This window comes from Neopelma chrysocephalum, unplaced genomic scaffold (assembly GCF_003984885.1).
Source record: "Neopelma chrysocephalum unplaced genomic scaffold, ASM398488v2 Primary Assembly neopelma1_26, whole genome shotgun sequence".
In the NCBI taxonomy this organism is placed as follows: Eukaryota; Metazoa; Chordata; class Aves; order Passeriformes; family Pipridae; genus Neopelma; species Neopelma chrysocephalum.
The window spans coordinates 19,640,579-19,656,427 of NW_020897695.1; the positions used below are offsets into that span (position 1 = coordinate 19,640,579).

The 15,849-nt window shown below is 39.7% G+C and overlaps 1 protein-coding gene across 5 annotated transcripts in view; it reads left to right on the top strand.

Annotated features, from left to right (window-relative positions):
• TPK1 (thiamin pyrophosphokinase 1) overlaps positions 1 to 15,849 on the top strand; it is a 311,065-nt gene that overhangs the window by 247,460 nt on the left and 47,756 nt on the right. For all 5 annotated transcript variants that reach the window (XM_027675796.1, XM_027675794.1, XM_027675793.1 and 2 more), the window contains one exon: positions 395 to 506. In XM_027675796.1, the coding sequence (XP_027531597.1) occupies positions 395 to 506 (112 nt within the window). The remainder of the gene's footprint in view (positions 1 to 394; positions 507 to 15,849) is intronic.

Genomic DNA, 15,849 nt, shown 5'->3' on the forward strand with positions numbered 1-15,849 from the left:
TAGCATTGTTTAGGAAGTGAAACACAGCTGTTTAGATGAGGAAAAAATGAATTAATGGATCAGGATGCCTTCATTTCATGGGAATAAAGAGCCTAGCTTTGACAGAAGTGTCTATTCAAAAAATGATAGGGAAGAATGCACAAAGCCAGACTCTGCTTAGAAAAGCCTGGAAACAAACTTCTGAAAGCCCTGAGGTCTGGAACCTAAGCACACATCTCTCTACCCTCTGTAAACATTAATGGCCTGAGTTCCTGCTGCAACGAAATATTCCTGAGCTCTTGGGGGACATTCTGGACCTGTCTCCATCTAAGTACTTTGTGTTTTATTTGCAAGGTCTGTGAGCAGGTTTGGGTGCCTGGCAAACATTGACTCCAGAAGCCCTTCTGTCTTGCAGGGGAAGCACAAGCTGCGTGTGGACACGGGACTAGAAGGCACCTGGTGTGGCCTCATCCCCATTGGGAACTCCTGTGAGAGCGTGACCACGACAGGCCTTAAGTGGAACCTCAGTAAGTCAGATGCCTCTGGGACGGTGGGTTTGATGTGGTCCTAACAATACATTTACACCAGCATCACCAGTGCTGAAGGGCCTTACAAGTTTAAAGGTGGAGCCTGGCATTGAATTTCTGCCAGGCCATTTTTTTTCTTAGAAACGAAGGGGCTTTTACAAAAAAAGAAGAGAAATATGTTTAAACCTGAGATATCACAGGCAGAAACATGTTTTCCATTTGGGAGTCATTGTGCTCTTCAAATAGAACATTTGTTGAGGTCATGATACATTACCATCTTGATACATTACCCTCCAGGGAGGAGAAGCCACGAGTGTCTAAACTCCTGTTTATAAGCCATAAAGTTACAACAGACAAATAATAATGTGATACAGATTATTAAAGCTACCTCACTTCTCCTGAACTGCTTCATGTATATTGTCTGTTTGTCAACTCTGAATTAATACATCTTTTTTCTTATTTTAAAGTGGAAAAGGGTGCATTTGATCTAGAACCAGGAACATTTATCTGTAAAAAAGGAGGTTTCATGATTAAAAAAAAATTGAAGCAACCTTCATCCTCCTGCCCCTTCTTCCTGTACTGAGTCATTCAGGATGTATTTACAGAGGAAAGTAATGGGATATTTTCAATAAAGGTTCATTAAAACTTAAGGGGGAGAAAAGCAGTAATTGAGAGGCTCTGGTCTCACAGTCTGACATGGCCAGGCTTTAGACCCATCCCATGTAGAAAGGGCATACGGTTCTCACCGTTTGCAATGTAGTGCCTTTGCTGGCTAAAATCTGAGATTGATCCACTGTGCCAGGCAGCAGAACATCTGCTAGTCCAGGGAATTTCTTACTCCACTGAGAGCTTGAACATGTGCAATTAAGATGGTGGTAGGCATTAGTAGCTCAATAATGATAAAAGATATAAATATGGCATTAATTTTGGGATATGAGAGAATTGCCAGAAGAAGAGATGCCAGGCTAGCAATGCTTTTGTCCTTTAAAACTGGATTGGAAGAGCTGACTATATTGTATAAGGGACAGTCTTTTAATTTGAAAAAGTGTCAGATAGTTTCACTCGTATTTATAAGTACAATTGACAAATAAGGTTCTGAATCTGCATCTGCTCGTCTCCTGTTATGCAGTGAATTTTGTGGTCCATTGCACTGAGATACTAATTTCTCAGAAAACATTCTACCTGCCACTGTGAGGGGAAAAAAGCTCAAACCAACGTCATGTTAATGAAGGAAGCATCTCTGAAGCCTATGTCGTATTGCAAAAGGCTACTGTGTGGATCAGAATGTGGTAGATGCTATGAGGCTGCAGCCTTTCTTGTGGTTTTTACTATTAGTTTAAATGCCATTTTTCAGATACATCAGAAATTTCTTGAGCTTAATGACAAAAATTTCATCGGATTTACAAGATGCTCATTAGAAAGACAGCAATTTTAAAGATAGTCTGTTTGCTCCCGCAAATGACATGGCTTTGTGGCTTTGTTAGTACTAAATTATGGTTGCCTGGTCTGCTGAAACTAAGGAGAAAGGGATTGCTAGTCTAACTGTGCCAGCTGAAGGAGGGCACAGAGGGGATATACAATGGCAGCAAAGGTTTTTGCTATCTAGGGTTGGGTTGAGATATCAGTTTCTTCAATGTTGGTCATTCTAGTTGTGCTGTAGTAAACTTCTTCAGGTTTCTTAGAGACATAACTAAATGTGGACCTATGGGGAATTTTATTACACTTAATTTCATCTTTTTTTTTTTCTTTTTTTGGGGGAAAAAAAGTATTTAAGAGACTGTTTCCTATTTGTTTCATGTTAACACTACACCATCATCTATGCTTCTCCCCACCCTTGTTACTGTCTCCAGGAGGAAAGACAACAGACTTTTACAGTATTTTCCTTAGTGATGTGTACAGTGCATCCAATTACAGGCTATGCTTTCAGACTCAGTATTCATGTTTCTCACAGGTCATAGTTCCTTCATTTATTTCTCCATTTTAATCACCAAAAAATTATTTGGTCTTCCTTGTAGATGTTCAATCTGTCTGAGACATCAAGGTCATTACAACCTGAAACTACTCTCTTGCCCAACTGACTAGAGCTAGCCTTTACTCATCCAAATACAGAATAACCTGGGAATAATGTTATTGTTCAGATAGTGATTAAAAAAAAAATAAAGTGCAGCTGCATTCCCCAAAAGGGAAACCAATAGCTCAAATACAGCATATGGTTAGTTGTGACTTGGTTGGATTTTTTTCCCTGGAAAGTAGGACCTACATTCAGACAGCGTAAGTTTGATATTAGCTTCCATTGTGTTAATGACTTCTATGCTGCCTGTAGTTTTGCAGTTATTTTTAAAAATATTAGTCCTCCTGTGAATTGTGATGGAGAAGCAAAGGCTCACCTGGGAAGAAAAGGGAATAAGAAGATAGTGAAGTGTGATGTGGATGTCAGCCTTGCTGCTGATGGCTGGCAGTGGCAGAGCTTTCCCTATTCACTCTGAGTACACACCTTCATAAACCTCAGTAAATAAAAATGTTTGGCTATAAATTCATTTTCATGTGTAACTCATATGAGAAATTGAAATTTTAAGCCAAATATGACACGAAAGGCCTATTCCTCCTGTTTGTTATGGAATTAATTGGATGTGACCTGGCAAGTTTGATTTTGAAAGTAATTTTTGAGTCCTCAGAATATTTAAGTATCCAGACAGTAAACTAATTACAGGATTTTAGTTCAAACACAGATGCATTAGGTGAGAGGGGAGCCCTCATTTTTGCAAACAAAAATTTCCAGCAAATTAAAATTCAAATAAGACTGCAGTACAAGAAAGAGCTGGCTTTGCATTAAGGTTTTTTTATGTTTAACATTAATTTCTGTCTGAGCATATCTAGATTACTCTGCTGATTAAAATTTGTAAAACCTTCAAGAGGTAGTCAAATATTATCTGTGTCCAGTCTACAGGTGCTGTCATAAGACTTTATAGATTCAAAGACAAGGATAAATACCTAAGATAGAAGGTGTATTGAGGTTAAAAGTAGGCTACCAAAGGTTTCATTTCAATGGCTGAATTAGATAAACCTGAAATCTGTAAGTTATTCTACCAGCAGAGAAATTACAATGTCTTTTAATATTGCAGAATTCAGTATTTTTTGTATGTCTGTTTGAGAATGCAGCATGTATGCATGCTTTTATGCATGCTTATCTTAGTTATTTGGTAGCACTTGTCACAAACCAAATTTTCATTTATTTTAGTTCTCATCTTATGTGTGAAAGAACTTGGAGAAGAAGGTGGAAAATTGATTAGAGAAAATATTTTTATCCATACCTGCTATTGTGTAGCAGACACTCAGAACACATTATAAACATATTCTTTCCAATCCCAAAGGAATACAGATCTTTTCTCTATTAAAATCTGATTTACAGCACAGGAATCAGATAATGCTTTATCTGATTTGACTCACCTGGCTGCTTGCTGATAACAGTTCTCATGTCTAATAAATAAATAACCAAAAATCCAATAATGCCAGAATTACCCAGCATTCTTCATTAAGTCCTCAGTGGTGCTTTCATGGAAGGTAAATAAGAATGAAGGTAGAAATCAGCTGCACTTTTCATCAAAGAATAGGTTGGAGAGTAATAGTAGGCTTTTTTAGGAAATGGTTCCTTTTCTAGGAAATTAGTTTAGAAAATAATCTTGCCAACTAGTTTATGCTTCATCCTTATGGCCTTTGATATGCTGTATGACATACCTGTTCTGAAAATGCCAGCATATATGTGCGTATATATATATATAAACACTGTGTGTATGTGATTGTGCTTTCCAGGTAATTTTCATGCAGATTTGCTTCTTTAGGCAGGAAGTTAAATTGCTGTAAAATGCTACCATTCAACAGACTGCTACTATCATTTCACTTTAAAAGGCAATAACAATAACAACAGGAGCAAGACCTTTCTCTAACTGTAGCAGCAGAGCATCCACTGACTACTAATGCCACAGGTAGATAAATAGGATCCAAAATCTTTTTGATGCTGTTTACATTGTTGGTAAAATTGAAATGTTTGCACTGTTTTATGGCATTGGGGTTTTCTTGACATTGCATTGTAGATGGAAAAAAAAAGATTACAAAAGCAGTGGAGGGTTGTGTTTTAGGAGAATACAGAGTCTAAAAGATGAAAGAAAATGAGTAACTCCTTAAAAAAAAAGTCAGATGCTAAGGGACTGTTCTGGAAAAGGCTATAAATTAAGATGGACAGGTATCTGTGTGCTAGTGAAGCTGTTTGTGTAAGCGCTCTGTAGCCTATTTCATAACTGAAATAGTTTATAATTCACATTTTGCTACCCAAGTTCATTCTGACTGAGGCAAACTAAGCGGCGCTTCTGGGAATCGCTCTGTTTTCGGTGGGAGAGTAAATATCTTCACAGCTGGATTCCCTTCTCCTCTGCTTTCCTCTCCTGTCCTCCCTTCTCATATTCTTCACTGGTAGAAGATATATTATCAGTGATGTACTTTTTCACTTATTCATTGCAGCTCTAAGACTCTGGGTAGGGTGGGGTGGACAGAAATGGTGCTGCTGATCCCAAAGCATTGGGTGGCTTTGACCTTTGGTGAGCTGTTTGCCCGCACTCCTGCGCTGCTGTCGGCCTTCCAGGATCGCATCATTTATTACAAGGCAAAGGCTGCTGAAATACTTTTCCAATGAAGCAGATGTTCTGATCGTGACATCCTGGCATCCTACTGGTTTACTGAAAGTCAGCAAAAGCAACGAGTGCATTGCTTAGCATTGCAGTAGATGATTTTGAACCACAAAGACCTTTGGTCTACATTAAAGGACTGATGAGCACAGAGCTCAGTTGTGCTGGGCCCCTAAACCTGTATTTGAATTTTTTCTGAACAGCAGCTTGAAAACTCAGTCAGGCTTTGTGAAGAGGCTTGAAATGGGGATTTGTGGTCACGCATTCAGTTCATTTTCACATATTTCAGTAAATGTTTGGAATTAGTGGGAGACAGATTTGATTCCAGCTCCTCTTTACTGAAGTAGCAGGGTCCTGGTATCCAGTTTGGAAAGGTTTCTTTAAGATGATAAACAGATATGCTTTTCCAGATCACACTATTGGGGCACCATTACTACTGTAGGACTCCACTTTTGGAAAGATTCATGTGAGCACCTTAGTTCTGAACTAGCTTAAACCACTTCCAGTGGTTAGTTTAGCCCAGCTGGAAGGGATATAGGTAGTGTATATATGATCCATCCATGCAGCAGTAATAGGCAGTAATTGCCAGGGAGAGATAGGAAGAAAAAAATCTCAGAGAGACTGCTCCAGCACAGCTGTACACAGAGTAGATGACTCTCCAATACCTGTGTAATACCATCCTGAAGTAAGCTGAAGATACACAGAATCAAAATATCCTGAGTTGGAAGGGAACCGCTAGTATTATCGAGTCCAATTCCTGGCCCTAAAAAGGACAACACAAAGAATCATACCATATGCCTGAAAGCATTGTCCAAAAGCTTCTCAAATTCTAGCAGGTTTGGTGCCATGACCACTTCCCTGGGGAGCCTGTTCCAGCACCCAACCCATCCTCTGAGGTGGAAAACCTTTTCCTACTATCCCACTTAAATCTCCCGACACAACTTCATGTTGTTCCCTTGAATTGTGTCACTGGTCATCAAGCTTTTCTTGATGTACAAGCACAGAATCATAGAATGACTGGGTTGGAAGCCATTGACCACTAAGTGCCCTCTGGATGCGACTGTCCAACTCCTTTCTTATCCATCTAACAGTCCAGTTTAGAGAGGAGAATGCTGAGGGCAACCATGTCAAAGGCTTTACAGAAATCCAGAGAAACATTTGTATCCTTTCCCTTGTCCACTGATGTAATCACTCCACCATAGAAAGCCACTAGGTGAGTCAGACAGGATTTGCCCTTGGTGAAGCCATACTCGCTGTCTCAAATCACCTCACTGTCCTCCATGTGCCTTAGCATGGCTTCTAGGAGGATCTGTTCCATGACCTTCCCAGGCACTGAGGGTAGGCTAACAGGTTGGTGGTTCCTTTCTACACTTTTAAAGATGTACACAAGATTTCCTTTTTTCTAGTCACCTGGGAAAAAGTCACCTTTTTTTCTTCACCTGGCTGCCATGACTTGTCAGATATCATGAAGAGTGGCTTGGCAACTACATCAGCCAGTTCCCTCAAGACTCTGTGATGCACCTCATCGGGTCACACAGACTTATGTACATTCAGGTTCCTCAGGTGGTCATGAACATGACCTTTACTTACAGTGGGAGGGACTTTGCTCCCCCAGTCCCCATAGAATCATAGAATCAACTGGGTTGGAAAAGACCTCTGAGATCATCAAGTCCAACCCTTGATCCAACACCACCATGGTTACTAGACCATGGCACTAAGTGCCACATCCAGTCTCATCTTAAAAACCTCCAGGGACAGTAAATCCACCACCTCCCTGGGCAGCCCATTCCAATGTCTGATTACTTGCTCTGTAAAAAATTTCTTCCTAATATCCAAACCTCCCCTGGCAAAGCTTAAGACTGTGCCCTCTTCTCCTACTGCTGGTTGCCTGGGAGAAGAGACCAACGCCCACTTGGCTACAACCTCCTTTCAGGTAGTTGTAGAGAGTGATGAGGTCTCCCCTGAGCCTCCTCTTCTCCAGGCTGAACAACCCCAGCTCCCTCAGCCTCTCCTCATAGGACTTGTGCTCCAGCACCTCAATATCCTTCCTGAACTGAGGGGCCCAGAGCTGGACACAGTACTCCAGGTGTGGCCTCACCAATGCGGAGTACAGGGGAAGAATCACTTCCTCGGTCCTGGTGGCCATACTATTCCTGATCCAGGCTAGGATGCCATTGGCCTTCTTGGCCACCTGGGCACACTGCTGGCTCATGTTCAGCTTCTTGTCGATCCAAACTGCCAGGTCCATTTCTTCCTGGCTGCTCTCTAGCCGCTCTGTCCCCAGCCCTTCTACTGACCATCCACTTGAGAGGTGTGGGAAGAGAGGTTGCCATTGAAGACTGAGGCAAAAAAGATGTTGAGTACCTCAGCCTTCTCCTCATCCATTGTTACCAGTTTTCCACATTGTTTATTGGGGGAAGATGTACCTTCTTTGACCTTCCTTTCCTGGTTAAGATACCTGTAGAAGCCCTTTCTGTTATTCTTTGTGTCCCTTGCCAAGTTCAGTTCCAGCTTCACCTACACAGCTGTATTTCATCTCTATACTATTCCCAGGTTTCCTGTCTTTGTTTCCACTGCCATGCCACTCTCTTACCTTCTTTGCCTGATTTCCTGCTCTTGTGTTCCATGAAAGACTTCCTTAAAGATCTACCAGCACTATTCCACTCCCTTGTCCCCGAGGGCAGCCTCACAGGGGATCTCACTGACTATCTCCCTGAAGAGCTGGAAGTTTGCTTTCCTAAAGTTCAGGGGCCTAGCTTGATTTCTTACCTGACTCATATTCCTCAGGACTACAAACTCCACCTGTGTGTGATCAATGCAGCCTAGGCTGCCTCCAGTCTTGCTGTCCCCAATTAACTCACTTCACCTCCCTTGACCAGAACACTTACGCGTGTGTAACTGCGTCGTGGTGGCACATTGCAACTATGGAAACTTAATTTCATTATTAATATAGAGGGGAGAGGGTTGTCAAGAGAGCAAAATGATCTCTTCTTTCCCTTACATCCCCTATGTTACTTCAGTCCCTATTTCTGCTAATGGAAATGTAACCTGGAGGTATGAGGAAGTAGGTGCTCGGCTTCAGCCCAGATTTGGTGCAGATAATCCTCATCTCTCTGGTGCCACTAGGTTGGTGAGAATACTAAAGTCATATGGAAATCAAAAGCAACCTGCCGCTACAGAAGGATGGTGATTGCAAAGACAAAACACCTTTCTGGGCAAGATAGAGATTTGCAGAGAGCCAGAGAGCCACCATTTAGATTGGATGGGGGGCCATTAATTCTATGGATTTCAGCAGTGACTGAATTTTCATAGGTGAGTTTGGGGGATGAATTTGTCCAAGAAAGAGACTTCATAGTTTATACTAAAGACATTTAACCCTAAAGGCATTCTCATCAGTCAACCTGCCCACGGATGCCGGGAAATCATCTTGTTCAGACAATAGTAGAGTCAAAGCTGAAACATAATGGTGTATTTCAATGAAAAATTGGCCAGAGTACAAATGCTCATTTGTCATATCCCTTGCAAATATACTTTAATTGTTTTCATATTTAAATGTTCAGAATCAGCCGTAATAAATGCAAATGTCACACTGCTGAGAGATTTCCAAAAACAAAAAAGCTCTCGGAGGCATGTGGTGAGTTATTGCCATTACCAGCATCTCTGCAGAACCACAAAAGGGCAAGGACTGGTAGGAGGACAAATCAATCACGTCTGGCTAGAGTCTCCCAGAGTTAAAAAATGAGATGCGTTTGTGTGTGGTGACTCAGTTAATGAACGTGTGCTATTTAGACTGGGGGAGGTTGTTCAAGTAGGTAGGCATTACCACTGGGCATTGACTCCTCCTTTCCAATTTGTATGCCGACCTTTTAGTTCTGTATATTTTTTAGTACATACTGGTGTATATGATTGATCCCTTCTCCCCAAAAACATGACACTGAGGGAAATTATTTTCTCTGCAGTGATCTATTCCTGCACCTTAATGGCAAACAGTCCTGGCTATCTCCTCTGCAGTGTCTCAATTCTTCACTGGCTGTTCCCTGTGTAAACACTTTGCACTTTGTATCTGATGGGGCTCTGCTCTCTCCCAGTTTTTGCCTCTAGATGTTTGTAGAAATGAAGAGGTGGATTTTTCTTTGCTGTTATGTGAAGTTCCAGAGAGGATGAAAGTCTGGTGGATGTCGTCACTGACTTTTGTTTTATTTTATAAAAAATTATGTTTTAGCTGTAAGTTGTTTATGGCATCCTGATGTGTAATTAATAAGCCGTTAACAATTGAGTGTAGTGAGCATGCTATGGAACTATTAATTTTAGATGTACATACCAATTACAAATCACTACGCAAGGCTGTTGTTTTCAGGTGAGTTGGAAAATACAGATTTCTGATAGATGATTCTACGTCTTGCCATAGAAGCAGCTGTGGCTTCTTTTGGGCAGTAAGTTCACATGGCAGAAGGAGTCAGGGAAACAGGAGGAAGGGGAAGAAAAATCAGAGAGAGAGAGACTGGAAAAACTGGCATGTGAGGAGATTGCATTTGGAATTAGAAACATGTTTTGGAGAAAAGGCAGATAACATCAAAATGGAGGAAGATATGAATACAGAGATTGAGAAAATGAGAACAGAGGTGTTTTAAGTAGACAGTTGACATCTTCTCTTTTGAAGCACTGAATTGAGACCAAAATTTCTCAGTCTTGTTATTTCTCTGCTGTTAGCAATTTCTCTTATTTTCCAGTGCTGTCCAGGCATTATAGCCTACTTTTACTGTCAGTAAACTGCTCAACTGAAGTCATGCAGGCCTGTCCACAGGATATGCTTGTGTGTTGATCCAACAGCAAAAGATGGCATTAGTCATTTGATTTGAGAACAAGAGGAAAACTCTTTATTTGCACTCTTATGCATACCAATGCAGGACTCTGAAACTAGGGAAAACCAGAAACAGAGAAATAAAATTAATGAGTGGGTTTGGATGTAATCATGCATTTAGATTGAAGACACCAGCATCACTCAGTGTCCAAGGTGTATTTTCTAGGAATGAATCTGCAGCCATAGTTGACGTTGCAGGTATGTACAAGCTCAGCCTCTCCCACTGCAGAAGCAGAGTTACCTGAGAGGAATAAGGTCAAGTACTGCTGAAACGTGGGATTTTCTTGTGATTCAGGCAGTTGATTTTCTGGGGTTGTTACTCTATGCAGGTACTTTAGCTACTTGCAAGACAGCTGTTCATTTCTCTTAGCACTCGAGCTGAGCTCTCAGCACCCTGACATTCCTGCGAGCTCTGCACAGGATACTCCAAAATGAAAGCTGTAGTATCATCTCTGAGATACTACATAAGATGTTCGTGTATTGGAGTCCTTGCTCTTGCACAGTTTAGCATGTGCAATGGCATTATCAATTCTGTTGTAATGAGCAACATACATACAAGCCCATGAGGAATGGTGCATGCATGCATTCGATGCAGTTTAAATCTATGCAGTAAATAAGGCATAGAGCACTGTGATGAAAGTGTGTCAAATAAGAGAATACTATTTACTGTAATGAGTCTGGCCTGCTTGGTTAATGTGACTGTATAATTAAAGGATGAAAGCTAAAGAACATGAATTAAAATTTCACAGGCAAACTTTAATTCTGGCATCCCATTGCTGTCAAGCCCATGACATTGCAACCTTAGCATTTCTTAAGAGTTTTCTTCTATATGTATTATTTCCACTTGAATGTGGGTCCAAGTGCTGTTTAACTGTATGTATGTATGTAATGTACGTATAGTAAACTGTATGTAGCACGTCACATTGCATCAACAGAAGTTTAGGTCAGCATGTGGCAGCTGAGTTTCCTGTGTTACCTACATTTTGAAGCTTTTCCTTGTATTTAATAAGAAAAGTTCAATAAAACAAATTAAACCTTTCAAACAATTCCAAATATTTTTAGTATATTTTAAGTGGTGATACATATCATAAACCAAACAGTAAACCCCGACAAATGGAGGAGTGAATGTCAAAAGATCTTACAATCTTTATAGTTTTCCTAAGGCATCACTCCTGAAAAACCTTAAAGGAGGTTCTTCTATTATGAGCTTTCAGTTCAACTTTGGGGATTCCTTCGTAATAGCTTCTTCAGAAAGTCTGCTCCAATTAGGTTTTTTTCTTTCCTGTATTCTGCAGATACAGGATGTGATAAACATATTTTCATGCTGTTAAGCATTATAACACAGCATTTATAATCTAATTGCCAATAAGAAATCTCAGAATTGTACATTTAGGTTTCCCAAGTGTAGGGCATAACTATAATTTACAAAGGCACCAGCAATACCACTGTATCACTGCTGATTGGCATGCCACTTAATGATGCTGTTTATAAGACAATTTTCTAATCAGCTGCATGAACACTCATCAGGAGCTTGCTTCTTGATTTAAAGCAGAGTTGGAGAGAAATATGGAGTTTGTTTTGCTTATAAAAACAAGCTAGGATAAAAAGTAAGTTATAAAGAGAAATATCAGGTTTGTGGGGGGTTTTTTCCATTTTATGAAGCATTGATACAGTAAAAAAACCCCCCACAAATATAGAAAGCTTTGATGTCTTTGATGAATCTGGATTATGGTTTTAAAAGTTCAATCTAGAATTAAAAACTGTGGCATGAATGAGTCAGTATTCTTCAGGCTATTTCCTTTGTGCATTTTGAAAACTGGATGATGATAGCTTAAACATTAACATTCTAGTTTTTAACAGGTGTTACATTTCCAGTCATTGTTTAATAATAATTATGTGACATTGTATATAGTCTGTTGGGTCTAGTGAGTTGAAGCTGAGGCACAGTCAGTTTTCCATTCCTTTCACATGTCAAATTTTAGTTTTCAGCCCAATACATTTAGCCAACCCTCTTTACCACTCAGGGAATAATTAATTATTCTTTGCCTTCTTCCTATCTGTTTCATTCTTTTGTTCAGTAACAGATGGAATAGCTTTAATTTTAAAAATGTTATCTATACCACATGTAAGCTGAGTCAATTGTGTCTGGCATGGAAACAATTTATTGTATGACTTAAGAGGCTTTAATAAGATGAGCTTCAGTTGACCTGCACAATTTATGAATAGTTTTGGTACACACAAATAAAGTACCTTTTCCAAATTTATCCCCAAGTAATCACTGTAAAACCCTTGTAAACAAACCTTGCTGTTCTGTAGTCTGTATAAACAATGTATGTTGAAGAATTCATATTTTATGAAAATATTAGAGCTTAACAATGAGCTTGTGGAATCAATGGGAGAATTACACATTGAATTTATTTTCGTATGTTAATCTGGAGTGCCTCTGTCCCTTCCTTACTAGGGTAATTTAACCCCCAATTCATCAGAATATTTACTCATTCATGCATTTTCATGCATGTTACTAGTTCCATTGAATATAAAGGGATTATTCAGTGGGTAAAATTAAAATGTGCAGAAGTACTTACTGCAAGTCAAAGTCTACCACGGGAGACTATAACCTTCAAAGATGTCTGAAATGGCTTTTCTGTATGTAAAATAACATGGTAGTGACTTTAATCTCAATTTCCAGGGTTAGCTGTCAGGGCTCGTTCCTACTCGAATTCCTCTTCTCACTCCCCAGTGCTATAAAGCTCCCTTTTCTAGCTCTGCACATTTTTTATGTGTTGCTCTTTGACTGTAGTAATTTACATGAATTCCTCCTGATTTTACTGTTGAATGCGTCAGCAAAGTATGAAGACATGGTAAGACAAATGACTTTGAAATATTTCTCACATCTGGCTTCTTTATCTGTAGTTCAACAGATGTGGTTTCCTACTGGTACAGCTGTCAGGTTCATGTATCAAGTGAATTTTTCATATGAGAATTCTAGAAAAAAAGGTTAAAGACCGATTCTGGATACCTACCAGAATTTTTAAACAATCATAAAGTTTTCATAAGTAGCCAAAAGCATTAGAATATGGTACATGTCTGCATAGTTGTAAGAGAACAAAACATTCTGGATAGAGTCAATCAACCACAGTGGATTTGAATTGATTTTTTTTCTTACAATGATACAAATTTTCCACACTTTTGTGTCTCTGCCATATGTAAAGCAAGATTTTCAATCCACATAAAAACCATGTATGCAGCCAATGCAAGACACCCACTAGGGAACAAGGAACATTTTCTATATCGTGTTATGGGCTAGAATGTATGAAATACTGACATCAACATAAATCTTTTTGCACTAGAATAATTAACTATTGTTCCTTTTTTATTTTAAAATATGAAGAGTAGTTATGTTTACCTTTTAACATTCTAAAAGCCTGCAAACTGTCTTTTGGCAAGTGCAAAGCAACAAATGCTGGCAATACTCTGAAAGACAGCTTTCTGTTGTAAGCTTCTGTAGAGATTTATGTTGCTCATTTGCAAAGTACCGTAGGAAGGTTGGTTGGTTATTCAGAGCTTATGCATGCCACTTTGTTTTTGCTGCTACCTTTTGTTATCTTGTGTTTATGTTAGCATAGCTCTGGACCATTTAAGACTTGTCTTGGATTTTTGGGAGCTCTTCTGCTGGTAATTATTTTACCTCCCAAATATCTCAAGAAAACACTGTTGTCAGTGAATTTTTAGCTTAGCTTGTGTTCTTTTTAATGCCATAAATATTTTGTGTCTCTTCTGAAATAATCTCAAAAGAATTTTACTCACCTGTTGTGAGATTCACTTTTTCCAGTTTATGCCACTCTTTAACTTCCCAGAGTAATGATTTCCTAGATGTTTGTCAGTCTTGGTTTTGTACCCATGTTTTCTGAATTTCTCTGCCAAATTTGTGCTCTATCTGCTCTGATGCCATTTTCAACAAATCCTTTAGAACTTAAAAACAATTAAAAGAGTCTTTACAAAAAAACCAAACCCACAAACAAAACAAAACAGCAACAAAAAACCACATCAAGAAACTTAAATTGTTGTCATGGCACAACATCACTTTCTGACTCAGTGGGTGGCACACCAGGCTGGAAATTCAGCAGTATGGCTGGAACACACCATTATCTCTCATTAGAATGCTACCTCACTTGTCCCACTGTTTGGGACAGGGACTGTTCAGTGCACCCTGTTCTGCCTGGTAGTGAGGTACTACGGGGAGAAACATAATTAATTGCAATTGGAAGGTGACTTCTGGAGTTACTGTTGAAAGCTAATACCATGGAATGATTCCTGATTTTAAATAAATGCATATTCTTTATGTTAGAGACTGCATCTGGATTATTATCTTCAGAAAGGGTATTGTGGAAAGAGAGGAAAAATCATTGTTTAACATACAGTGCCATCTACAGAATAGGTTGTGCAGCCTGCACTTCATGCATTATATGGGATTTTTCGTTTGAGTTTCTGTGTTGGTTTTTTTTCTTTTTTTTCACCATCCAGTTGATATTAATGGCTAGAGTGTGTACGAGGAGTTTTTGTCAGATGCCTGCAGAATTGGAGGCTGAGGATGAGAGTTGAAGAGCCCTGGGTCCTGACTGAGCTCTGGCTGAAGTGTTGGGGTGCAGTTTCTGATCTCTCAACTGCTGCTGCTGCTTGGGAAGTTGATTATGTCACCCAGGGTACCCAAATAGGAGGTGGTTTGTGTGCTTATCGGCTTCAGCTGTAATCTGCAATGTCCATAGGCCAGCCTTCATCAACAATACCCAGTATTAACTTTCTCTTAGAAGCCTAAATTTTTGGGGGTTGTTTTGTTGGGTTTGGTTGGGGTTTTTTTTAATACAACTATTTCTAGAAATGCTGTGACTGCAGGTAGCTTTCCTAGCAATTGCATGACCTACTACAGTGGTCTGACAGGCACACAGAGGTGGAAAAAGGAGGGAAGGGACTGGAGAGAAAAAAGGCCATCTGGGATTATGCTGGGAATATGAAGTATGCTATCGCACCTTGTCAGCTGTCCTCTTTGTTAAGAGTCATTTTAAATGTGGGAGAGAAAGGGAGTGGGTCCTCCCATGTGTTACCTAAGCACATGCTGTAGAGAAAACTGTTAAGCTGTAGTTCTGTGTTTGCACGGTTCACTGGTTACAATGACAGCATTGACATTGCAGGGAGAGTTGGATTTAATCCCCAAAATCTTTAAAGTGCTCTTCAGAGAAATGTTGATTTTGGTGCAGAAAGCTCAATAATACTTTTTTTTTTTTAAGATATAAAAGGTGAAAGAACACACAAATATCACTCCTTCCACTCTCAGGAGTGCATTATGTATGTAATACAGCAAATTAAGTTACTGTACTTGCTGCAGAACAAAATGTTGACTGTCCTCTTTTGTCTAGCTTCTGAATACTGGAAGTTATCTGACCTTTTAGCTGTTACTAGCTCAAGACCCACTGTTTGGCATCTTCAAATTAGTGGGGTTGAAAAACAGAAATAGGAAGGGAGGGCTGAGAATGAATTCTGACATCCAGAGCAGAAACAAAATAATTTTCTGGCAGATGATATCGCAGAGGTGAAGAGGGATAGGGTCTTTGTTTGGGGGTTTTTTGTATAGTTACTTGTGAAATCCAATGTATTTAAAGTAGCAGCAGAAATGGACAGGGAAGCTGAGTGTCTGAGACAGCTGAAGTTACATGTTAAATAGAGTTTATGAGACTAGTCTGCCATTTCTCACCTGCACTGTCGCAGTCAGTGCATGTGACCGTGTAGGTGAGTGGGGGTGTATGTA